Source organism: Periplaneta americana, chromosome 13 (genome assembly GCF_040183065.1).
Source record: "Periplaneta americana isolate PAMFEO1 chromosome 13, P.americana_PAMFEO1_priV1, whole genome shotgun sequence".
Lineage (NCBI taxonomy): Eukaryota > Metazoa > Arthropoda > Insecta > Blattodea > Blattidae > Periplaneta > Periplaneta americana.
The window spans coordinates 53,041,597-53,068,569 of record NC_091129.1 but is presented as its reverse complement, the minus strand read 5'-3'; the positions used below and the strand labels follow the sequence as shown (position 1 = coordinate 53,068,569).

The 26,973-nt window shown below is 32.0% G+C and overlaps 1 protein-coding gene across 5 annotated transcripts in view; it reads left to right on the top strand.

Moving 5' to 3' along the window:
- LOC138711906 (von Willebrand factor C and EGF domain-containing protein-like) overlaps nt 1-21,387 on the top strand; it is a 216,975-nt gene extending 195,588 nt beyond the window's left edge. For all 5 annotated transcript variants that reach the window (XM_069843205.1, XM_069843209.1, XM_069843206.1 and 2 more), the window contains one exon: nt 1,764-21,387. In XM_069843205.1, the coding sequence (XP_069699306.1) occupies nt 1,764-1,886 (123 nt within the window). In that variant the 3' untranslated portion in view covers nt 1,887-21,387. The remainder of the gene's footprint in view (nt 1-1,763) is intronic.
- The last annotated feature ends 5,586 nt before the right edge of the window (nt 21,388-26,973 follow it).

Here is a 26,973-nt window from a genome sequence, read left to right as displayed (position 1 = left end):
GATGAAATAAACTAAGCATTAAGGGATTCACCAGTCATGCAGAAGGCTAACTCGTGAGAATAGTCGAATCGACATCTTTAGTGGTTACTCATAAAACAAAGATATCCAATTTTGAAAATGTACATATGAAAAAAGAAATCGTGTGTCAGAACAAGGGAAAAATTTAAATGTAAATTTCCTGGCTGCCCAGTAGCCTGTACAAAAACAGTCTCAATTTAGTAAATAGGTGTAATGAAACAGGTTCTGTGGATTATGTATCATACAAGATGGGTAATAGTGTCGTGCAATGTTCGAACATGAGAGGAAATATCAAGATATGACAAACTTTGCCCTACTCCATAGGCATCCTAACAGTATGTGGAAATGAAGTATGTTAACTAAAATAACCGAATCCGTTGAAAACCGGTAAGAGGCCTTATGTTTGGTTCATGTTTGCCGAGTCTTTGTAGAAATGAAGCTACCTTTGCATTTGTTCAATCTTTCCCCTTCCTTACATATGTTCGGTGCCTTTCTTCTTAGTTCCTCTCCCTGTGCCTTTACACTTTAGCTGCATAAGGATATCAGGCACATATCTTGCGAAGTTACGCATAGTAATGAGTATAGGTAATTTTTCTTGTTATTAATATGACTAAACATTCACATAAATATACGTATAAATAAATCAAACAAAATATATTTAGAAAACGCATATGTTCAAAGTACCGACTAGTATGTGCAAAGTTCAAACATGAGAGAGGAAACCAAAACATTGCAAACTTCGTCTTATTCCATATGAAAAAACTAATTGCAAGATACTCGCTCAAATCTTTAAGTGGTTTAAAATAGTGTCCTGCAATGTTCGAACATGAGAGAGGCAACCAAGCATTACAAACTTCGTCTTATTTTATATGAAAAACTAATCGCAAGGTCTGTGCTAAAACATGAAGGGATGGGAGTGGAGGACAGCGAATATTTTTATAACAAAATGGAACAAACACAACAGGCCTTCTTCTGCAAAGCGTCATACTCGACTAACTTGAATCGAACATAGTGCCTGCAATACTTCAATCATCCATATAGTAACACAAATATTGTTACCGAGTAACTGTGATTTATTTGAATATTATGTGAAGAATGTAATTATAGCTGTTTTATTTCGATAATTGGTACAGTAACGCCAACTGTCATGTATTTTAAAAACATGTGATGTCCTATATGTACCTATATTTCTGTCGAAGCTTAATTATATTTTTGTAATAAAAATTACCTGTCCTTACATCTAAATAAAACTTCACAAGGTTTGTTCTAAAATCCTTACTCAGCTAAAAGCATGAAGGGTTGGGAGAGAAGTGTAGGAGAGGTCAGCGAACTTAAAGGACACAAATCATACAAGGGTTAAGACTGAGCGAGCGAAACAGATCCGCTTATTCAAAGCAGACTTTGGTTCTTGTCATGCTCGACAAACTTGAACCGAACATAGAGCATGAAATGCATGACACTAATGGGTTAACACTTTCAGCAGCTTCTGTGATGAGGGTGAGTACCAAATATTATTAATATAACACAGTACGTAGGTTTGAATCTGGCAAAGCACTGTGAGTTCACAGATGCAAGCAGTAACTGTGGTGATGAGAACTTGTTGTTCACCTGACAGAAACATCAGGAATTCACTGGGACTCACTGTATTATAAATTGTTAGGAATTGAGAAACTTTCATTGTATTAAATATTGTCTTACTCTTGGATAAAATGTTTGTATGGTTTATGTATATGGTTGTGTTACAGGGCCAGCTGTACTCTGAGATGCAAGTTTTCAGACCAAGTGGAGACACCTGTAAAAGCTGTCTATGTGTTAAAGGAATTGTAATGTGCCAGGAAACTTGTAGCTCCACACCTCCTAAGCACTGAGTATTACATCAGGTAACAAGTAGATATAAGAATGGCATACGGGACATACATTAGGGTGTGACTGCTCAGATTCACACTTTGTATTGGTACTAATGTGAATGTTTCACTACTGTATATGAGCCATGATAGCTCGGTTCTGTAAGGTTATTCCATAGGGGATTTTATTCCTCTCTTATTGAAATGGAGTAGTTCTCGGGCATGCCCAGCCTTTTATCAGATGGGTGCAAAGAGCCCTTTTTGATGAGGAAAGCAATGAGAAGTAAGTTTGTTAGGAATGAGAATGCTTTCTTTTGCCTCATATTTATTGTTCATCTCAGTGACATGATTTGTAAAGACAAGCTTTACAGTTTACTCGTAACAGAGTTTTCCAAATGATTTTAAATTCTAGGCATCAGCTCAAGATTAGTATTTATTATCAATATGTCAATATATGTTAACAGTGACCTCACATGTTCAGTATTTATTGAAAGTCATTTCAGTATGATATTATCTGCTTGGTAAAAGCAGTTTTGATCATTGTGTTACAATTTAAAAGCCATAAATAGTATAATAAAACAAATATAAAAAAAATAGAAAATGAGTCAGAGTGTCTCCTTACTAGAAATTAATTTTTATATTTTCACATCACATTCCAAATGATATGCTTGGTGAAACAAAAATTTTGTATTTATTCAAACAATTTAATTTCATAAACTTCCAGCATTTAACTCCTACTTATTATTAGTGTCTGTTCCTAAATTCTTTGTTTCTATTTTCCCGAAGTCTTTCCTGAATTTCTTTTCTTTCCTTTGTAAAATGTAAATAGTTCTTTATATGCTTGTTTTTTCCCTTGATTCATGTAACTTTGGAAGAACTTTTTCACAAAACTGGAAGATCTCGATAGCAGTCAATGAATTGAAGGAGATATTTTTATTGCTATCACTCCTGATGTTGCTTTGTATGGTTGACACACCACAAATGTAAACAAAGTAAAATGACCTGTTGTATAACAGTCACATTATTTAGAAGTAAAGAACAGTATCTGCGTGATTATCTGGCAGAAAACTGGATAAATATCATCACTCAACAACATTTATGCCATCAATATGTACTGACAATATTAAAAATGTTTTGGTTTCCTAAAAATGATACAATTCAATTTCAGACTCTCAAGTATTGTACTCTAAGATCTATGGGTATAACATGATTGGCTGAATTATCATTAAAAATTATATAATCAGTAATTGAATACGAGCCTTTAGCAGACCATGTATACTTACTGACATATTTATGTGGGGAGAGAAGAACGGTACTTCAATATTGCTCATTGTGCAACTCAAACCAAGAAATGGATTCGGAACATCTCAAAATCTGTGCTTCAGTGGCTGGTCATGATAATATCTTTGAAAAATATTGGAGTGCAAGAGGTCAAATGACTTTATTGTCAAACTCCTGGCATTAGAAAACAACAACTTTCAAATTATTATAGTGTATTGCAAAATCTTTCAATTGCATACTATTTCTGTTACAAACTGTCTCATTATGTGTCTCAATATCCATTTACTTTATTATTCCCAATTTTGGTATTAAAATTCTCCATTATAATTAACTTACCAGTTGAACTGTTTTATTTAATACTTTCTGTAACAAATTGTAAAAAGAATCGCTTTCAGCATCTTCTTCCTCTATTGGAGAATATTATGTTGAATTTATAGTGAAAAAACCATACTACCAAGTTATAAACTTATGCAAATAATTCTTTCTATATTGAAATATCAAAATTTGTAAAACTTGTGAATCATTAACCACCCCTAATCGATTTTATTTCCCTTCACTCCAGAATAACGTTGAAAATAATTTTGAGTATCTTTGGAACCTTTCAATTTTCGCTCTGTTTCAGGTACAGAAGCTACTTTTATTTCCTTTTTGCAAGTACGTCATTAAATTCATCATCTTTAAAACATATTCTTCTGATATTCCCTTGTATCTATTGTCAATTGCCCATCCTTCTTCCACACATTGTCCTTATTCTTGCAGTTGTCAATATTATTGCCAGACTGATAAACATAATTTTGACACTTGAATGAAATTAATTTTTTTGGGATAAGTTGGAGGCCTGTTCTTAGGTTGTCCAATATATACTGTAGAATCTAGATAAACATGCATTTGTATAACAAGATAAACATGCATTTGTATAACAGCTATACTACTGTGACTCAGTTCCTATTGCATAATTTGTAAAAAATTGGATGTATCACATGAAAGTGAGGTTAGGAATTGGACAGGAGAGACTTTTGGAGACACACTACTGTCCCTCACATTCCTGTGTTGACGTATTGATAGTAAATATTGATCTATGCAGCTCCTTTGATATAATGCAGCATTTCACTAGCAAAATATCAGTATGTCGAATTTGTTTGTAAAATTATATTTGTAGAAATGTAAATATATTTGAAAAAAGAATCTTTGTTCAATATTTCGTTATTTAAGTATTTATTTCTTAATAATTTCAAACTTATTTATGTACTTTTTCCTTTGCAACTGTGAATAAAAGTGGATGCCGACTTGAAAGTGGATAATCAATAACTGGTGCCTGGAATTCATATAAATCTGTCTTTATCTTCCTTTATCTACATAGAGCTGTGAATTTTCTTTTCTTTAATGTTCTCTTTCGGAATATTATGTTCTTTATGTCAGAATATAATTCTTTAATGTTTTTCATATGTATATTATTATGTACTCTTCACGTGAATTGAAGTCTGTTTTTTATCATACATATCATCAAATTGCATATTTGTTTTTAAATGTAGAGTGTAGCAGAAAGTGAAAGTAAATCACTAAACAAATGATTATCATTAAATTTTAATAATGTAATAAAATTGATCTTTAAACCACAAATGAGAAAACTTTTTAAAACTGATAGCATTTGAAATTATTGGATAGCATTCTCCCATTAGAAGTTTCAGGATCATACTCCGTGGTATTGAAGTGTTTTATGTGAGGAGACTAAAAGAATAATACATCAAATTACATTTGTCGTTTCTCAACAGAAGGAATGACATATTATAGAACTTCTACACTTGATTATATGTATTCAATTTTCGCAGTATTCTCTTGTATTTTGTCTAGACTTTATTTTGTGATTTTCAAACCTTATATGCTACAAAGTCAATATTTTGTAAATTAACGCTATACTTCAGTTGAAATAAGCACACATGTTAGTAGCTTAGAAGTTTGTATCATAAGAAACAGGAAGGTTACATTAGAAGGTAAGACTTTGCCTTTCAATTGACTTATTATAATAGACGTGAAAGGTGACTATACTTTCTGCTACACTCACACAATTTGAGAAACATTGCTTTGGTACCAAGTAGAAGATGAACCTGAGACTGAATATTGTAGAGGTACTTAAGAAGTATTATTCCATTGGGAGTTCTGCAATGCAGAATTTAGGAGACATTCCATGTGATACTGTATGGATATCGTGTTCCAACTGTTCTGCCAATTTGAAGTTTGTCTAGTTTGTTTGTAGAACTTTGTATTATAATATATCTGTACTTAGACCTCGTTTTAACAGTATTTATTTTGCACAAAAGAAAAAAATAGCCCAATAAGTATCAGTTCTAAAAAGTGACTTAAATCTTTAAATATTACAAAATTATTACACAAATAAACTAAACTATTTTAATTTCTGAAAACTTTTTGTTTGACAGTTGTTTCTGTCATTAAATTATGATAAAGATTATGATGTTAATAATAATAATCATGATTATTATATCTGTGTTGCAGTTAATATTTAAAAAAAAATATTTTTTGTAATAGATAAAACAGAAATGGTTGTATAGGTTATATTGAAAGTCTATTGTTAAGAATGCAGAGTATATAAAGCGAAGTTTATCGAATTGTGTAGAATTGTTAAGTACAGGGTAGTTCACTGATAAGGTACTTTATAAAACTCGTCATATAGTAAGTATTCTTAATGCAGACACAAGCATATTATGTCATGTAAAGAAAGGTGTATTTTATCATTAAATTACAACTTCCTTTTGCCAATTGCATATAACAGTGGCATTTTCCATTCCAATTATTTTCAAAGATATTGTGAAAATTATGCAGTGTGGTGTTCATAATTATTTCAATTTGTCATGTAACTAATTGTGCATGATTCAAGTCTCTGTATAATTATGTTCATTCACACTTATAAGAATACAGAAGGAATATAGAAATGAGTCCACTGCGAAAAGGGGGAATGTCGAAATTTATTTCATTTTGCAGGAAATGAAGTTTAAACTTTGATATTTCTCATTTTTGTGTGTTATACCAATTCGTCAACACGATGTAGATCTGGAACTATCATCTTTCTTGCAGTGCAACAAAGTGTATTGTATCCTACTCCCTTTGATCTATACTACTCTGAACCTTCATCTCATTTTTCACAAATTTGCGACATTCCCCCTTTTTGCAGCGAACTCTTCAAATATATAAATTAAATTAAATTCAGAATGGTAGGTAACTCTTACGTGTTTGTGGAAGTTTACTGTACCCGATATTTACTTCATAATTTCATGTGCATTTAATATCGACCTTTATAATCACAACTCCTACAGTAAAAATGTGACAAAACAATATATTTTCAAAAATGTACTGTTAAATTTATGTACAGTGTTTCCTGGTTATGCAGTTTTTCCCATACTACAATATTTTTTGCATAAAAAGTTAGTATAAAATTCCTCACATTTACAAATATATTTCTTCTTCTTCCTCCTCCTCCTCCTTATCAAAGACTGGAATGTATCCCTGTAGTTGTGTCTAGTTTTGAAACTGATCCTTTCCTCTGGTTTTCAGGCATCCTACATCTCATCATCCTCTCAGTCTATATAAAAATGGTCATGATTTTAACAAGATTTTTCCAATTTTCTACAAATATATGTAATTAATAAAACTTACTTTATAAATTTAAAAAAACAATAGTACAATTGTACATGTTATTTTTTTCAAATGGTAGATATTTTCTAGGTACAATTCGGTTTTGTACTACTTCTTTTGTGTTTGGGGAACATGTTTGAATTCTGTTTCAAATAATTACACTTAAACTTGAAAAACTTATGGTATGATACATATCAAAGTAAAGTAGTTCTTATCCAACGCATAATTCAGTCATAGGTGTAGTATATTTTCTAGATATGTTATGTGCGCATATTCTCTATATATCGTCGGTTTATAAGAAAAACACATTGTCAAAAATATTACTTCTGAGAAAAAGATGTTTGAAAGATCTTGACAAAACTGAATCCTCAAAATACTATTTTTAGTAAGTTGTTTATTTTTATGTATATGTAAGTTTATACACATACATTATGTACTCCTTTTTTTCAAAAGCAATATTTTTGACTTAATGTGTTTTGCTTGTAAAGTAACAATATGTTGTGTGCGCAAATTTACATAAAGGAGCCTTTTTGTATGATGCTATAAATGGTTAAGCAGCTTAGGAATGCAAAACTCAAACCTAGTTCGATATATTTAGCAAGATATTATAGTAAGTTCATCCCCATTATAGGCCATGAAAGCTAACAGGATGGCAGAAGGTTAAGGCTCTCACCTATAGAGACAATCAGCATTAATGGCAGTTGGGATGGCAGCATACTGCATCGGACATTCTGTGTTTGACCTTCCGATGTGACAGTGATTACATACACTGTTATGAGACTGCAGTATGCTGCATTTGTCGAACGGTCCAAGACAAAACTGTCTTCCCCGATGCAGTATGCTGCCAGCCTAAGTATGTCAGTTCCATGTGCGTACCAAGCAAGATATTGTCAGACTTAATATTTGTCGTAAAATTATGACTTCATTCGTTATTTAATTTTATATAGTAACAAGTTTTTTTTTATTTCTGTGGGCTGTTCTTTATATCATGTTACATATCATTAAATAAATATGTAAAAAGTAAAAATATCCCACTTGACAGTGCAGCAATAGTAAAAAAAATTCAGAAAGTAACCTCTTTACATATACGTCATAGAACTTTTTATTTTTATTATTAATTAATAACACGATATTATAATGCTGGAAACATTCTGAGGTGTTGATGAATTTAACACGTTTTCAGAATTTTAATGCAAAAAAAAATCATTTCTGGTAAGCCAGTTATGACTATCTGTAGTTTATCTCCTAAACTATTGAGATAATTTTATTCATATTCCGTATCTACGATATAAGTTTTATGGGAAATGCACACAGTATTTGAACATTTTTTTTTTTAGCAAATTACTCCAATTGCTTTCATTGATTTTCTTCTTGGTTTTCCTCTGTCTTTCACATAATAATCTCAAATAATAATATTTCTGTGCTCCCAATATTTCGGAGCAATTATTATTTAACGCTAAAATATGCTACATTTTTTAAAACAAAACCTTCAGTCAAAAACTTTGTGAAAATGAAAACATTTAAATCACATAAGTTAGCCATTTAAAAAGTAAAATTCATGTTTAGTGTACTTTAGATAAAATAATTTATAGAAAGAAACTGCAAGTAGTGAAGGTATTTTGAGGTGACATTGGTTTTACATTGCACTTTTTATTATTTAGATTATTGAAAAACTTGCCGTGAAACTACTGTACATACAGATTTGTGTTCAGCTGTAACACCATGTTGCCAAATTTTTCTGGTAAACTTCCTTCTGAGTTTTTTTACATATGTATAACGTAATAAGATTAACCACAAGCAGAGAAGGATATTGTTTTGTGTAATTTTGTAATGATGTGAGAAATAGTGTTGATTGATGCAGTATTTGAATATTTACATTTAATGAAAGTTAAATTTTAGATATTGATATTAAAATTATATTTCAGAAGTTTACAGATATTATTCAGTGTCTAAGATAGCTACACTTGTTTAGATTTTATCTATCCACTTTGAAATACCAATTAACCCTATGTGATAATGTCTTCCCTTTTTCATTGTAGACTCTTAAGTGCATAAAATACGCAGAACATTTCTGTGACAGTATCTCAAAACTAGAATATTGTATTGGTTTATAAAGAAATTTCAGAATTAATTGCATAATGCAGAGCTTGTTTATTTTTGTGGTGAGTTATTCCATTAAGCAATCATATTTTTGTGTGAAACCTTCCCTTTCTAATAACATGAACATGGAATTTCTTGAAGTGAATTCATTCATATTACATGAATTCAGCAGGATTTGTAAGACACGTATGGTCTCTAGTAATAGTGGTAGTCATAAATAACATTTTCCTACGATTATTAAGTTATGATGTGTGAATTCGTATTGCTGCAGCTACAGTTCATAATATGGGTCTGATATTAATAACAATAATTAAAAAAAATGCAATAGTTCCTTAAAAAAAATACTCAAGCCAACATAATAATGTTCATATGCAATTATTTTACAATCTTTGTTTTACTTGGTGCTTTATGAGGTAAAACTTATTCTGCCAACAGATAACCATTTGCAAACAAGTGATTTCCCCCCCCCCCCTCCCGCGTTTCCTCTAGTAATTATTTTGCTTTTCACCTAAAGACAGATTTAATATTAAGAAGCAGCACAGAATTGTGAAATACTTCGACATTAATATGTTCGACTGATGACTAATTGCTGAAGGGTTGACTTTCCACTCAGAAGGCTCGTGAGTTCAAATTCAGCAAGTTAAAATGGAATTTGTGGAGAACAAGATGGTGATGGGGGCGAATTTTCTTAGGATAATACCGCTTCCCCTGTCATAATTTCACCAGTTCTTTATTGCCTCTTGAAGTCAAGTGACCAGCTTTTCATGCCAGCAGTGCAATATTATTGGAGCTTCATATCTAATTAACTACTTCTAATTTCAATTTGAGATTATTAAAGTTTGTATGTCATTGATTGTACAGTTAGGTTTTTGAACTGTCTTTCAGACAGTGGCATGGCATAGCATTAGGGGTACTGTATACCCAGAATTTAATACAGAAAAAATCATACATACCTGGGGAAAAATTATTCCTTATCTGTGATAAAAAAAAAAATACAGAATTTTAACTTAGAAGATGCTTATGCATTCAATATCTTCAGCTTTCTCAAGTGAAAAACTTCATTTAAATACCTGGTGTTGTGGTTTAGGAAAAGGGAAATCTTTATTATAAAGAATGTAGTAGTAGTAGTCTAACACCCAGGAATTTGGTTGAACTCCATTCTCCTTCTTGCTTCCCAATATAATTTTGCTTGGCTAACGAGAAAGGTTATGGCACGACTTCACATTCTTAGTCCTAACATGGTCACATTGAACAAGTTTGTATATAAATGCACATTTAACATGAGTTTAATATAGCAATTCCTTTGTTTTTGAGAACTTTTAACATGTATTTATATTAGGTAATTGTCAAGATGGCCATGACCAGACCATGATAACCATGTGACTCCGATTTGTGCTGAAGCCTGTCTTTCTCGTTAGCCACGATAATTTTGATGCTGAAATCAATTCTAATGCAGCTAATTCTGGACATGTGTGAAGATGAGCTGCTGTCATTATTGAATTTTCCTCATTGCATAGGACGCACTTTGGTGATGGATATATGGAAATCCTGTTATAATACGAAACATCACCCCTGCTTTCTGTTGATTATTATTTTGGCTGACTGGTAGGGCATTTCATGCTGTGATACTTGTTGAATTTTTGTGCCTCTTTTTGCTAGGTAATCTGCCATTTCATTATCTTGTAGACCACCATGTGCTGGATCCATTGTAATTTAATATATTTATCAAGTGTCAGCAGCGTTTTAATTTTGTTTTGTATTTCCTGTGATCATTTGTTGGGGGGAGCATTGTATTTTGCTATTGCCTGGGTAGCCGCTAGCTTCTGTAGTGTTGTACTGTTAGCTGTAACTAAATTCTCCCCTCTATACAATAACACTGGTTTAATATAGGTTTTACTCGTATATGTTGTATTTGGGACTGATTGTGAGCAACTCCATTTTGTCTGTGCCAAGCATTTTAGGATATTACATCTCCTACTTGCTATGTCTACTGTTTGTTTTACATGTAATTCCCATGTTAACTTTTGGTCTAAATGCATACCTAGGTATGTACAATTTTCTTGTTGGTTTAATCTTTCTCTTTTGACACATAAGGTTACCTGGGGTGCTGTGTGGGCTAGAGTGAATGTTATATATGATGTTTTTGCAGTATTATCATCCTGTTTGTTTTGCACCATTGTTCTACTGAGCATAGGGCTTCATTCATTTTATCTGAGAGTCGGTCTGATGTTTCCTGGGTTCAGCCAGCCATATAACTAGGTCATCTGCATAAAGACCACATTTCACTACTATGGTCTTGTTAATTTTTTGGGCAGGTCATTTATCATTAAGTTGAAGAGTATGGGGGTAATAACAAAGCCTTGTGGTAGGTCTGTGCTTTGCTGGTTATATGAAGGTGTGATTTCTCTGTACCTTGTAGCACAGAGTCATTGGTTAGTGAATGAGTATATCCAGTTAACCATCCTTCCTTCAATTCCAAGTGAGCAGTTTTTTTATTATCTAGGGAATCATTGATGTTTTGACTAAATTTTAAAATTTTCCAGGATGTTGTATAGTGTGCTCTAAAACCTGCCTGTGGGTAGGTGCAGGTGATAAAAGATTTTGGGTTTCCAAATACCAATTTAATCTGGAGTTTACCATCCTTTCCATGGTTTTGCTCAAAATACTCGTCAGGGGTATTGGTCAGTAGTTGATATCTCTTCCACTGGTTTATTATGCTTCAACAAGGATACAAAATATACTGCCTTCCATAAGAATGTCTTTATCAGCTTAAGTTTGAAGTGTAAAAGTGTGTGCACGTACTTTCCTATGCTTCCTTTCCTAAGATGGATATCAACTGTTACGTCTATCCTAGTAGACATATCTATTCAGTGAGAATCGAGTTGTGTTGTGTAATACAAGTGAGCATTTTACTTTTCATTCCTTATTTATTTAAATTCATTACTGAATAAAACTGTATTATTATTATTATTAATTAATTAATTCTTAAAAATGAAACGTTACATTTTAATTATATAATCTTTACAAGTGACAATCGAAATATAAATAACTTGATCTAAATTAAGATGGTAGTACTGTATTACGAGAAAATTTCAGAAGTGGCTTTGCAACATCAATGTAGTGTTATTACTGTCTGACGTTTGGAGGTGTTAAACCACTTACTCTTATTGACATCACTAGAACAAACATTCTTAAATGAAAAAAGCGAAATTTGCCGGAACATGAACACATTGAAACCATGAAAATGCTTCATATGTATACGTAACTTTAAAGTTTGAAATATTTAATTGAACGAGTTTCTGTACCATTAATGTCTACCCATTTTTTTTCTTTCCTCTCTCACCTCTACATCACTCATCATGGATAAAAACATAATTTTAGAGGTAGTGAATCAAGGCAAAAGAAAACAGCAGTAAATTTTGGATTACTTGGTCATCATGGAATAAGTGACGAGAGCTTCCCAAGAAATTCTGAAATGTGAGTTTCACAAATATCCTCTGAATAGAATTTGTACTTTCAAATATAAGTTTTCACACACAAAATACTAATAAAAAAATTGTTTTGAATCCAGTGGTGGGTACTTTACTTTGAGTCATTCATTCAAGTTTTCACACACAAAATACTAATAAAAATTGTTTTGAATCCAGTGGTGTGTACTTCACACTTTGTGTCATTCATTCAAGTGTCCCCCTCTACGAGTCTAAATCTTTTTGCCATCGTAGCATTATCTTTAGTACATCATGGGAGACATCTACTACATACATAGCGCCGGATGATGCTGCTGCTGATGATGATCAGTGGAGCAATAATGGTATGCTGGTAGGGGAAATGGAAGTACCCTGCGAAAACCTACCATCAAGTACAGTACCGTTTTTGTTCACTACAAATTTCACTTGGATCCATTAGGATTTGAACATTGGTTACTAGTATGGAAAGTCGACAGTGCACTTGTTTGGCTAATGATGCGCTCTACAAATAAAATAATAATAATAATAATAATATTGTGCCATATTGTATTGTTGACTAATTCGTGTTGTTTGTTGATAGAAGAGGCTTACACAATATCAGTCAGTTCTTGAATGTTAGCTTAGTCACTTGACTGAATTAACTGAAACTCTAATGCAGATGAAAAATTTCTTTCGATACTGTGTCGCAGAAAATCTTAATTTGAGACCACTGACAACATCCTGTGATAAAAAGAGTTGTAATAGAATAGCTAAAGTTTATGTCAAATAAAAATGTTCCTGATAAAGAGATGGATGAAGCAGTCATCTATAAACACGAAACTAATTGATTGGAAAGAACACCCACATGCTTGGTATAACTGATGTATACTTAAGTTTGTGCATATTGAATAATGTCCATGATTATAAATTCATAATTGTTTTATACTTACAAGAGTGATGCTGTATAATTACGAATGTTGCACTAATTGGGAATGTTACATCATCAAATCAAGTGTGTATTGTATAGATAAAATTATGTTATATCAAAATTAACAGAATTGCAACCTAGACCTACATAATGTAGTCACTTAACTTGATTTATTTTGGGTAATAAGTTATTTAATATGAAACTGGAATGTGATTAATTTTTATAAACTATTTCTTGTGAGTGTAAATTGTGTAAGTATAATATGTTTCCAGTCCTGAAAGGGAAGTTGATTGCCATTGCTATTTGATTATACTTGTAAAATATTATTTGATTTAAAGCTCTAATTATTTCAAAGAAGAAATTTCTTCACAAAACAGATCATTCCAGGTTCTCACATGTTTGCTACCAGATGTATTAAATATAACTATTTCCTTGTTCATGTTATTCGTGTTTCTTCCATTGTGAAATTATAAATAATGTACCAGTAATTTTATTTACGGTTCATTTAATAGTACTGAAACCCTGGTACTTGCACTATTAAATCCAGCATTTTGTACTTAGTAGTGCACTTTTATAGTATTAAATTTAACAAAAGATGTTAGGGCATAATATTTCCTCAGGTCTGGCTTTGAATGTAGTAATAAGTTGGTTTAGTAAATTTCGAGTGTTAACTAAGATGATACAACCACACGTATTACTTGTAAGTTCTGGCATAAAGTAAAAAGTCGAATTTATCAATATGCTAAATTCAATGCATCCACATCGAGGAGTATGGTATTGGTATAGCACAAAAACCCTCCACTTCGTAAATAGTTGATGCTGCATTAGAGTAATGAAATGAAATAAGTACTGTCAACTGGAGTGACTTTGTGTCATATTCAGCACCTTTTTCCCTTTAAAACATTTTTATTGTGTGAAAAGTATTTTTATAAATTTCTAGAATATTATTCTCAAAGTGTTTAGAGTCTCATGAATAATGTAAAGCCATTTTTTTAAGTTACTGAAATTTCCTCGACCTGGAGTGACTTTGTGTTGAATCTCAAAAGCCATTAAATAAGCCTTTACAGGAAATAGTGAGACAATGTCTCTCTTATATTATAATAGAAAAATGAATCTCAATAAATAGTGATAATTTCTATGTATAAAAAGTCATCATTTTCAGTAGGTGAAAGATATAAACTAGGCGAATAATACAATTTCATGAAAGTTTCCATTTATTTTCATACTTGTAAAGTAATTTGAGGAGTACAAAAGCAGGCACAAAAAACTGGAAAACAAACAATAATAAAGGAATTATTTGCAGTCGTAATCACTCAACTCTGGAACTGAAAAATAGTTGTTCCTCTTCACTGATATAGGTCTCGGAGGATCAATTTTCCTTAAAATGCTCTCCCAGTCGTATTGCTGAGATGCCAGCTCTTATTTCTTAATATTTTGCACAAACCTCAACGTTAATTCAGGGTGATCACGGAGAAACCTTTTGATACAATCAGAGGCTGGGATATTACTTTGAATTTAGGCACACTTACACCTTTGCATTGCATATAATATCGCACAGATATTCTAAAATCAGTTTCATCCACAAGAAACCGAACTCTGATAACTTGATAAGCTGGTCAACAAATGATTGCTCCTCTCTGTTGTTGAAAATCCCCCCCCCCCCCCCGTGCTTTTGTGTTCCTGTTTTTATGATTCTTCAAAGTTGTAATAGGAATTCCGTAATTTATGGCTGCTTTTCTTTGTCTTAATCGCTTCATTAAGACGTCATTTACAGCCTTCTTCAACATTTCTTCATTTTAGTTTTTGTAGGGCCGGCTACCTGCTGGGGACACATACATGCATGGCATACTTAGCCCTACCTATATGAAAACAGAAGCAAGTAGGCCTACCAGTATTTGTTGGTATTCATGTATGGATATAAATGCAAATCAAAAATACTTAAATTCATTTTCAATACAAAACATGAGCAAACTTTGATGAGACAAAGTCACCCCAAATCGCTGTTAGAAATGCCACATTTCCCCAGACTCAACAAAATAACTTAAAATGTTGGCTCAATAATTGTAACTTTCATTGGTGTTTCAAGTAAACATATTAAGGAATGAAAATAAATTAAGGGTTGGCGGGAAGAATGATGAGGGTTCATAAAATTAAATTTTTTAGTTAGAGGTGCCATCTCTTGGATTATGTTGAGAACTAATATAGAATTACATGTTTATTACAAAATCTCCAGGTACAATAAAAAAATTAAAAGTAAATGACATTACGCTTACGAATTAAAGCAGTGTTTTAGAGTTTAAAATTAATTTTTCTCTAAAGTTTGTTATTTGGACCCTCATCGTTCTTGCCGCCAACCCTTCAAATACTTACCAACTTACTGAAATAAGTTCATACACCTGTTGCAATAGAAAGTTTGCTGCACAAGAAATTCACTGAAAAATGTAAACACAACAGCTCCGGTAAAACCAATTGTGGAACCACAAAGTCCAATCTGAAATTTCCATACTGAAACTAGTCATATCATATACAGTGAAACCTCTTCTTACAGACACTCCCAAGATACGGACACTCCTCATATATGGACAGATTTTTATGTCCCAACTGAAATAATATAGAAATAATTATAAATTTAACTCTCATTTATGGACACTCTCATACACGGACATGGACAACTGTTTCACAGTCCTAAAGTTTGCTTTACCTCCTGACTGCAGACAGAACTTTGATTTCAAGACCTAATGTGTTACAAAAATGGAAAATTTAGTACAGAAATTCCTTAACATGAAAGAAGATAATAAGGGTCTCGTAGGCTACCTCTAACCCCGCCGGCTACCCCTTGTTAGCTGGAAGCTGGTGGATAAACAAAGTCATAAAATTTAACCTGTCTGATGTTTCCGCGATCGTGAAATTGTATTCGACACATGATAGGGTTAGGAGGATTATTCTCGCCACTTCAATCAGTTGTTCTGTTTCGAGAGACATGGCACCTGAACATAAAGTACTGCATAACTGTAGACCTAAAATAAAAATACATAGCACAGTACTTTATTTTTCTTTTTCGGTCTTATCTACTGTAGTTAAAAGTTGCAAAGAATTTACTGTAGTATACTATATTTAGAATTAAATTACAGTAATACATTTAATTTAAAGCGTGAAGGGATACATAATGCAACATTTCATTTCATTATAAATTTACTGTTAGATTGGGGATCCTCCCTCTCAATAAAGGACACCTCCCAGATGCAGACAGATTGTTACATCCCTTCTATGTCCATAAATGAGAGGTTTCACTGTACTGGAATCGGGGATTAGTAACCTGTTTCATTGAAACAAATGTGAGGTGGCGCCACTTTTATTTTTTCCGTGATATGACACAGAGTCACCTCAGGGTAGACAAAGTCACCCCAACTGACGGTATTAATTTTATAGAGTTGGGTTCGATAACACAGAATTCTTAATTATTCTGAGAATCAAGAATATTTCAATCTGATCACGTAGCAAATATGCAATTTATATATATACATACTGTATTACATTTTTTTTATCACATTAAGGAAAAATTGATAGAACTGTCCGAAGAAACAGGAACGATCTTTGAAATTGCACAGATTTGAGTATTCTTTTTCTTATTATTGCTTTACAACAAATTCATTAAATATTTTCTGGGTGTTCAAGGTAAGGTAATTGTGAAAAACTGTAACAATAGTATTACATAATCATATGAGAATATCAATCTCCAAGTTTGTCCTTATTTGTAGCACATGTTTTTGCTGCAAATTTATAAGGATGAAATAGATAGAAATTTTGAAGTACATCTCTTGGTTAGAAAAGTGTTATAATAATGGTAAGGCAGTACATATTGGAATAACTAAGTCATAAAATGGAATTCATCCATATCACATCACATAGCTAAACAAAATGTAACATTTAACTTGTGTACTTCCACTATGTAATATGTAAACAATTTAATCAAAGAATTCATTTTGAGTTCTATCCTTAAAAACAGAATATTAAATTAACCAGTAAAACTTCTTTACTTTCTGTTCGTGTACTGCAAGACTTCTCCATCTCTGATACAATAAATTTGTAACCTATTTTCTAGGATAGCATGTCATTCCTTGATCAAGTACGGATGTCTCCAGGTTGTAACTGGTGGTACAGAAAGTAATACATGTGTCTCCCTGAATTTTAATCACTTCCTATATATTTTGGGAGCTTGACTGTAATTGAAAGTTGGCACTAATCAACACATTGAGTTCTGCAGTTCAGAACTATCAATGTATATAATTACTGTTACTGATATTCCCTAAAATACTAGAAAAAAGATACTATCTTCACCTTACCACCCTATTTAACTCGAGCCCAACAGCACACTTACCATTTTAGAATGGCTCACCGTGATTAAGGTGGCAACATAAATGTTTGCCTTAAAAAACACTGTATCACATTAAACTAGGTTATATGGTAGAGAAACCTTATGGCCAGGCCTTCACCTGACTCTAGGTTGCAAGATGCATTGTGTGCATATGCACAACAAATGACTGCACAGAGCCCGGCCTATGCAAATACAGGGTGTTTCATGAGGAACGTATTGTACTTGAGGAAATGTTACTTGTGTTAAATACAGAATTTTAACCAACATGCCCACATTTAAAAGTTAATAATTTACTTATATATGGGTGAAAGTTTTTATAGAAAAGAGGCATTGTATATTTATTGACCACTTCAAATTTAAATTGTGAAAAGGGCGTATTTTCTAATACTTTAATACCAATGCAGACAATAAAATTTCAGTGGCAATAAAAATGATTAAACATACAAACGCAGATTTGTGTAGTACTGGCACATAGATACAATGCATGGAATCTTAGGAATGTCTACTTTTTCTCTTGTTCTTATCACCATATGTTTTCAAACGCTGATGTAAATATGTCGGGTTAAATCAAAATAGTTCGCTTTACAGAAAATTTTTCCTGAGTAAGATACATAATTCCTGAAACGTCCTGTACATGTAAACTTGTCTGCAGTCTATTATGAAAATAGCAATAGGTAGGATGTACTCACCAATAAGTGTACACGTCTCCATTCTAAACATGCAATTGTAATCATTACCTGATACTCAGTACAATTGAGTTAAATATTTTTATTATGTAGATATTTCATTATTGTCATAATCAAATGTTTATTACAGATATATATGAATAAAATAGTTTTCATTAAAACACAACTTGGCAGATGATGTACTCTTTTTCTATATATTATTTTATCTTTTTTTTTTTTCTGCTGGGATGTGTGAATTTTTACATTTAAATTCAAATATTTGTATCATTTAATAGATATTAACATTATCATTTGAATTTCAATGGCTGTCACTAACCTTTCAATAATGAGAGACTTGTTTACCTTCAATTACAGGCATATTCTTTTGAAGTGAGTCTGAATAACAGATGGAAAGTTAATAACGGTAAAATTATTGTGCTTTTTCGGAAATGTCAAAGAAGTTGTGTACACTTTATACAAATGAGGAACACACCAAAAGTAATTTTTTTTGTCATATTAATATACCATGTTTTAAAAAAAAGCATGTATGTGTAAACATTCTACATTATTAACAAGTATGTATTCCTAGGGATTTGGCTTAATATATAATTCCAGGTTAAGAATCGAAACTCGGCCTACTGAAACATAAATGTTAAATGCCTTCATTCACAGGTATCAGTTTTAAATCAGTTATGCTTAAGTAACGGACTTTCATTGCATATTCGATGTTCTGTGAAAAACAATTCTAAGGAAGAGTTTTTATAAAGGAAGAAAGTCTTTGAAGATGAATATTTACTTGCTTGCCATGAAATACAGTGTTTAGAATAGGGTGATTTACAGGTTATGTAGGGATTAAGAGTTCAGAAAAAAACATTTTCTATATTAGAGGAAGTCACAAATTCATTTCTGTAATTACAATACAGAAGTTTTATATTACCTGGTATGTGCCTGCATTTGGATATTCACACATCCCAAATGTGTCTGTACCCAAACCTTCAGAATATTTTTCAGATACGAAACACATTTAATTCCAAGGAATGTGAATTAGCAATGACATAGAGTTGTAAATTATGATAAACATTATGTTTTAATCACTTACTAAGTCATTTTTAATGAAATTCTAACAATTTCTTAAAGCTATTATAGGCTATAATATTATTCATACATCAGTCAAAAGATAACAATAGTTACATCTAATAGGCTACAATACAGGTATTTTTCATTTCAGATAATGAACTGTAGTAACTTGAAGGAAAATTGAAATATCTGTTGTAAAACACTGTTCATAAAGCAACAGTTTCTGGTCACATTTTTTATCAGAGTTAATTTCTACTTAATTCATATTATCGGTATTGCAATCAGTGATAAAGTTTATGGATTTAAGTTCTTCCTTTCACTCTTATTAAGAATTTCTTCACTGTTTATATAAGTGGTGAAGTTTTAATTATTGTACAACACACCAACTTTCTTACACTTAATATATTTCATAGGATGAATTCCTATGGACAGCCATTTTAAGAAATTTTTCATTACTATAATAAAAAAACTAGTTTAAATATAGATAAATACAATATAATATTTGTTACTCAGTCAAATGACAAATCAATGTAAAATAATGACTTATATTATATGGTCATTAAGTTTTAAACACATAAATTACATATTGCAAACGTTTTCGCCCATTCAGGCATCTTCAGGCACAATTATACAATATCTCAATATCAAACTGTATAGTCATTACATTGGTGGTAGATAAACTGTTTAAAATTAATGATGTACAACATCACCATAATTAAAATGTAATGTTACAGGTCATAAAATTAAAATAATATTAAAATTAGAAAACAACGTAGTGTTATGATTTAAACTTCATAATATTTTGTGAAACTCTTATTCAGTAGAGTCCAATGATTGATGGGTTATATCTGAAATATATAAATATGAAATAGAAGTGGCAAATTATCAAATTTAAAAGTATGATTGGAATAGATAATGAAAGTACTCACGTCGTTTGAACGTGGCAACTGTATAGGTCACTATAAAACATCCTATGTTTGAAGTAGTTATCTGTAATGAAATAATAAATAAAAATTTTGAAGAATTTGAAAATGATTGAAAATGTTTATAGACGTACTTACGAAGATGTGGGACGCCTGCTGCTATCGGACCTGTAGCTAATATGACGTGGGCGAAGTGAGTGTTCGTGTAAACAACTAAAGCGGAAGGATATTGCGTTGTGATGGGGTTAGAGGTTGTATAGGGGATTCCGGATTTGAATCAAATTTTCATTAAGAATGCTGTTCTCTATTTGAATCTGTTTTGCAATATAATATTCTTCTGCAGAGTTTATTAATTTTGTATCTATTCCTGATTTTAATATTTTTAAAGTTTTATGTATTGGGCCTAATTCATGTCCAGAGTCTATTAGATGGGAGGCGTATGTGGATTTCTTAAGATTATGTTTGAAATCAGAAATGTGCTCATTGTATCTAATTTTGAAACTTCTTTTGGTTTGTCCTATATATTTTTTCTTACATGTGAAACATTCCAATCTGTAAATACCATTATTGTGGAGTTTATTAACTTCTTGAAGTCTGTTATTTAAATTGTTATTGAGTTTATTAGTTGGTTTATGTGCTATATGAATATTTTCTTTTTTAAAGAAGTTAGCTAATTTGCTAATAAATTTATTATATGATAAACTGAAGTATTTTTTGTTGGTGTTGTTTTGTTTCGTTAACGTAGATATATTGCTTAGTTCTTTTTTCCTTTTGTTCTTATTTATTAATTTCTTAATCAAATTAGTACTGTAACCATTTTCGTCGGCTATTTGTATTATTTTATTATATTCTTTCTTGTAATTATTTTACATTGATTTGTCATTCGACTGAGTAACAAATATTATATTGTATTTATCTATATTGATTGACAATCTGAACAATTTTCATCATGCTCTCTAAGTTAGTTTAAATATGACAAATAAATGAAAAGACTGTTTCATGTGCATACACTGTGTAACCAGTAAAAACTAACTTCTCTAGGGGATGGAGGCACTATCTGGTTTATTCTCCACATGTGATTTTGTTAGCTGTCAACAAAAATTATTTTGTTTTAATACTTTTTATATAGGCACCATGCATGGGTCTGGAAATCGTACTGGTGGCGCCGTGCAGTGTCTCAATTCGTAATTAACTACAGGCTAGCATTCATTCACTAGTCATGTGTGATATAGAAATTACATGCAGCTTTCTGCCGATAAAAAGCTGTAATATTAGTAAGAATAGGTTCGTTCATTCATAGTGTTCTGACCAAGGGCAGGTCTTTCACTGCAAACCCACAATTCTACAGTCTTTAATTATTTAATAGACGCAGTCGAAAGTTCAGTAGGCCCTACTACTAGAGAGTGTAAAAATGTAACTACAGAGTTCCTGAAATATCAGTGTAGTTGTTCAGCATTTAAATTAGATTTCAGACCATTGAATGAGGAAGGAATAGTCGTATTACGAAAACAATGATATATGTATGATGTCATGACGTGTGTAATATTTATATGTGTATAATATATCTACAAATTACGTATTATAATGTGTTTTCTAAAAGTAGTCATTTTTATGTTATGTTTTATTTAACGACGCTCGAAACTGCCGAGTAGTTTCGACTTCTTCAGCTGTTAATCTGTTATCATGCAGATACGGTGAAGTAACAACAATGATCACTTTATCGGAGAGGTTTGTTTTTATTCCGGGAAAACCTGACTTCATCACCACCTTCTAATAGAGTAAATAATCCACAATCAGCTGTTATGAATGTGTCACTCGATCTGCCACCGTAGCATTTATGTAGATTTGAAGGCCACCATTTGTTCCACGTTACGTGGCTGTTCCCTTTAACTTCAGTACAATCAGTTGTCACTCTGCATTTTGGGTAGTCTACTTTCTTTGCAATATTGCGGGCATTGTTTCCTGAATACTTTTTCTGCTAGGCCAAAACACAAAACTACAGTAACAAACAGCATTAAAGTGGTGGTAAAATACATCATAATTATAGTTGTACGATGACCTCCGAACATCGCCGTCATAGCAGAATACAGCAATCCAGTTTTCAATTTAATGTGAAAATATGAGTAGACTATTTTCCTCACTAATCTTACTATATGATTGTGTTTCAATTGGCAGCAATTTTAACAATATATTCAAAACCACAAATGTCACTACCATTAAGTCTCGTTAGATCTGTCTCATCTCTTTTTGAAGAATAATCTTGGAAACCTTGCATTTCATTAAACATATCATCTGTTCCTGAATTCTTGTCATAACATTTTTCTTATGTGACTTCAGTTCGGGATGTAATGGAATAGACACTTGAGTAGAGAATTCTCACAATTCAATTGTGAAAGAAAAACCAAAATCACTAAGAATGGTTTCATTTACTTCTTCCTAAGCCTGACTACTTCATTTTTCGAAATAACACTTGTTGAGCATTCACCTTCCGTAATACTTAAATGTTCATCTTTTCTTCTTCTTTTTGCGTCTCTTTCATATCTTTTCTAAGCTAGTTGAGATGAATCTTGTGGAAAAATACTGAGAACGATATGCTGGTTTTGGAAGTGTCCTGATCTCGTTCCCAATAAAATGAATACTGCAAATTCTTGTTGTGGGTGTTGTTCCCAAGGTGAACCATCAGCACTTGAAGTCAAGAATTAAATATCGATATGAATACATTTAAAAATAAATATATATTATTGTTTCTAATATTATACATAATATATTATATGTCAGAACTCGGTAATTATGTACTATGTTTTTTTTTTTTAATATAATAGCACATAAAGCATTGAAATTTAAATTATAAATTCCCGTCATTGTTGACTTAATGGCTATTTATAGACATAATATAACATATAGATTCTATTTTTACATTAGTATATAATAATACTATGATTATTTACAAGCAGTGTAGCCTACTTACTTTCGTCTGCGTAGACTACTGCTTGGATCCACAATTAACATTGTTCCGCTTCAATTTTCTGTTTTGGGAATGAATATTCCTATAAGCATTACTGCACCAAAGAACACAGCAATTTGTGTTACCTTTCCGCTTTTTAGGATTATCCATATTTCTAATCACTTAACCTGAGACGTTAAAGTACATTCATACATTTCAAGCATAACTCTATCGCTGCTGTCCTGCAGTTAGTAACAACAGTTGCCGCCAGAGGAGCTTGCACGGTGCCTATAGACTCAGTATGGATGACTAGTGTTGTATTACTATTATTATAATGTTACATGATGTATGTTCACTTGATGAAAGCAGCATCTTCATTTCAAACTTCACATTTCTTTGGTTGTGTAGTATAAAGCTATCTATACCTCCCAACAACATTAATTTACGAGAAATATTAATTGTATCTGACAGGTGCAAAGTATCCAGAAGAAGAATTTTTTATTTTCAGCCATGAGTTGAAACTTAAGGGGGACATAATACAAATATGTATATATTTTAAATGAATGTACCCATCCTTCAAAGCAACAATGCAATAGTTTTTACTTCCAGCTCACCACCGTTTTCACAGGAGAGTGATTCTTTGAAATAGTATGATGTCACTTTGCCAAGATGTCATGTAGCTTTAGCAGTAAGGCACATGTCACAGTGCGTTTCTTCCTCATTCTGTGCAGTCGTTAAAATTCCTCAGTGTGCTGTTTATGAATGTTCCAACATTTCTGGATATAAAGGCAAGGACAGAAAGGAGAGAAAATTCTTCTACTCATTTCCTAAAAGAGATCACTCTCCAAAGCAGCACTCGGCCTCAGTGCAGTTTTGCATGAGAAAAAACTTCATCTTAATATCTAATGCAGTTATTTGCTTTGACCATTTTTTACTGTCTGATTACGATGAATCTGAGATTATCAATGGCCGATAAAAGAAAAGGACCTACCCTTAAATCTGGAGTAATATCAACTGTAAGAGATGTGGATATATTGAAAGTTGAAGAAAAGAAACCTTGAAATTTACGATACGAGATGAAAGAGAGGAAGAAGATTGTTTCCACACTTCTTCAAACACCTTGTACATCTATTTATAATATGACAGTTAATGAGAAAATTTCATCCCAAGATCCAGAAGAAACATTTTGTGGATAAAGAAGTTCAGTGTGAAATGGGAACTGAAATATTTAGAAAATTATGTATCGACGAAACTTTTGACAATAGTAATGATGGAAGTTATGAACCGAGTGAAAATTCCGAAAGTGACAGTGACTTTGAAGACAATGATAGCGAAGACATAAACAACGAAACTTGTATTCAAGTAACGTGGTTTCTAATTTTATGGAGTTGTTTAGGTAAACTATTCAAATTTTGTTTGCACTATGCATCACCTGTTATAGAAGTGAGTTGTTACACTAAAGGGGTAATATTTTGTATTAGGACTATTTGTGAAGAGGGTCATAATGTACAGTGGTATTCACAGGAAATGCAAGGTCCTTAACTTTCAAGAGGCAATGTGTTAATTGCATTAGCATTAATGCTATATGGAATGCAGTTTAGTATATTTCGCGAGTTTTGTAGTATTCTGAAACTTTCTACATTTCCTAGGACTATTTCTGATAGGAATGTTAAAGATTTCTTCAACTGGTAAGACATAATGGACCCTATTGGATAAGTGAGCCTTCTTCAAATCTTGAGCAATGCAACATATTAATGATGGAACTAAGAATTTCCAAAATGTCAGATATATTAATTTTCAACACAGCTGGAAATCCAAAATGTTTTCTTCGGAACACTGTCACCATGAAAAATATAAATTTCATGTAAGCAAAAAGTCTCATTAAATTCAAGAATACTTGGATTATGCAACTGTATGTTGAAATTTATTTTCTCCAGTGTTTCAGAATTACATATAAGCTTCATCTTCAGTGAGATAAAACAATAATACTCTTGAGGTTGGAATCTGTAAGACATTGCGAAACATCAAAGAAAGCGGATTTCAACACACTACTATGACACCTAAGTCTTCAATACATAACTAGTCTTTGGATATTTGATATATTTAAATTTTATTTGTAAGAATTAAAGAATATTTTAAAAAAAAATTAAACAAGAATGGGTGAACCGTAGAAAAAGCATAAACATCTAGTCATTACAGTGAAAATAATTTATTTTGATTCATTGATATTTATCTTATCTATTCAGAAAAATTATGAATACCTGTATTGAACACAATGTAAATCTATTTTCCTACATATTTACATTTTCACAGATCTTTTATCACAATATGGAAAGCTACATTCCTCACATACAACATAGAATGTAGCACATAAAAACTCATGTTTTGTTACTAGTTATTATAGTATCATTAATAAGTCTTTTATTATTTATTAAGGCTTATGCTACAGCACTAAAATCATGCAAGGCAAAAGGTTTAAAGAATTTCGATAAAGGCAATCAAAAGTGAGTATTCCAAAATAAAATATTTTCTAAAATCTATCAGATCTATTTGTCAGTCATGGACTAGTGGTTGTACAATGCATCTCCTAAATGAGCATCAAAAGTTAAACATGGTAACCTGAAAGTATCCTTATTTGTAGTGAATAAGATGCAGAGTTTTGTCCACATATTTGTAATACCGTGGAGATTATCTTAAGCACTACAAACAAAGGGATAAACAATTCTAGAACATTAGCTGCTTGTAACTTGTGGTAATATGTTGTTAGTAAAATGCTAATCGTCAGCTATACTGTACAGATGAGTTTCAAAGCTCATATGACCTGAAGTCATGAATTCGCCTTTTTATTATTATTTTTATGTCTACGAATTTTAGTAAATAGCTTTAAGTATCATGGAGGAATTTACTGTTTAACCAGTTTACTGTATTTCTTTCTCATTATAGCCTAAATTAAATTGGAAAGCTCATTTTCGCTCAGAATATGTAAAGCTATCCAGTTATTCACAAGGAAGAAATTCGTTGTGTCATCTATTAGAGAGATGAGATGAATATTTTTCACTGAGATTATAACAGGCCTTAGGGCCTAATACTTGAAGGGAAAATGAAGTAGCTTTGTTCTATAGATTAACTGAACACATTTGAATTTTCTTTGTATTGTAACACTACATTTTTCTCGACTTTCATTAACAGATATTAAATTTACCACAAGTATGCAAATCATGCTATTATTCTAGAATATCATTGTGATTTTCCTGTTATCCTGCCTGCTTGCTTTTGCCCTTCAGCTTCCTAATCAAGTTCTCTATCATATCTGCATCGACTAGGCCAATGAACTTGTCAACTACCAACCCGTCACGTACAGCAAGTACTGCTGGGACAGCTTTAACCTCAAATGTATGAACTAGTTCCGCATTATTTTCTACGTCAATAACAGCAAGATGAACATCATTCATAGGCTCGACCAGCTCCTTAAGTTTTGGAGACAAAATCTTACATGGGTCACACCATTCTGCATGGAAGTTGACAATAACTGGAACATCACTGTTCATGACCTTCTTAACAAAATCATCATGGTTCTCTATAATAAAAGATTTCATTACTTGAGCAGAGCTTGAAAAATTCTTGCATTTACAGTTTTTGTAATACAAGTGCGAGAAAGTTTTAGCTGCTCTTTGAAGAGCCATTGTCTTGGATACAAATCTCACTGTGTTGGCTATTGAGTTCA